This window comes from Wasmannia auropunctata, unplaced genomic scaffold, assembly GCF_000956235.1.
Source record: "Wasmannia auropunctata unplaced genomic scaffold, wasmannia.A_1.0 LD336076.1, whole genome shotgun sequence".
Classification (NCBI taxonomy): Eukaryota; Metazoa; Arthropoda; class Insecta; order Hymenoptera; family Formicidae; genus Wasmannia; species Wasmannia auropunctata.
In genome coordinates, this window is record NW_012026814.1 from 364129 (window position 1) to 365078 (window position 950).

The 950-nt window shown below is 43.1% G+C and overlaps 1 protein-coding gene across 1 annotated transcript in view; it reads left to right on the top strand.

The window, feature by feature from the left end:
- Window positions 1-231: 231 nt before the first annotated feature.
- LOC105449458 overlaps window positions 232-950 on the top strand; it is a 5828-nt gene continuing 5109 nt past the window's right edge. Inside the window, exons 1-2 of the mRNA XM_011688711.1 lie at window positions 232-426; window positions 472-908. Of these exons, the coding sequence (XP_011687013.1) occupies window positions 232-426; window positions 472-908 (632 nt within the window). The remainder of the gene's footprint in view (window positions 427-471; window positions 909-950) is intronic.

Genomic DNA, 950 nt, shown 5'->3' on the forward strand with positions numbered 1-950 from the left:
AGCAGTGAAGACGAGGGAGTCTCAAATGAGAAAACGACGCAAGCTGCGCGTGAATATCGAGTTACGCAGGTGATAGCAAAACCGCGGATTAGTACTGGCCTGGATCTTATCACATTACCGATCCAAGAAGTGAAAAAAGGAAAACTTAATTTTTTATTAGATTCAGGCGCAACAGTAACACTGATAAAGGTAGGAAACCTAAAAGACAGTACTAAAATTAAAAAAGAGCGTATGGCACTTACAAGAGTAACAGGACATAGGAAACACACGATCGGAAAAATTAGAGCAACGGTGTTGCTTGGCGATCAAAAAGTCCGACACACTATGTTCGTAGTCAGGGATGATTTCCCCATGGAACATGAAGGGATACTGGGAATTGACTTCCTACAAAGGCAACGAGCGAAATGCGATTATGGACGGAAGCTTGTCCGTATAGGCAATATAGATTTTAAACTACACCCTTGTCCGTAGATAAGCCATAGCAAAACAGCATATAAAATAAAGAAAGCCATTGCTGATCGAAATCAGATCGGCATAGTGAAATCTGCGGGCCGCGTAGGGAGCATACTCACAATATACAAGGCGGATAACACGAACATCGAATTCCCGAGTTCGCGCAGACAAAGCCTACGTAAACAAATACGTGCGGTACGTTGCCAAAAGAGTAAACTTAATGGAATGTTATTGACCGTGACCAACGCCGCGAGTAAGCCAGTCAAGAGAGATGCATTACAAACTATTCAGCAAATCGCGAAACAGCAGGCACATAAAGCAAAAACAAATGCAAAAATCTACGCTGACAGAAGGACGAAAATCCGCACATTTAAAGTAGGAGACTTAGTACTGTCACACGACGAGACGTTACGAAGAGGACGTTCGAAAAAACTAGAGGCACCATGGGTGGGCCCGTATCGCGTCGTAGAGAAAGTCTCCGATGTAAATTATAAAAA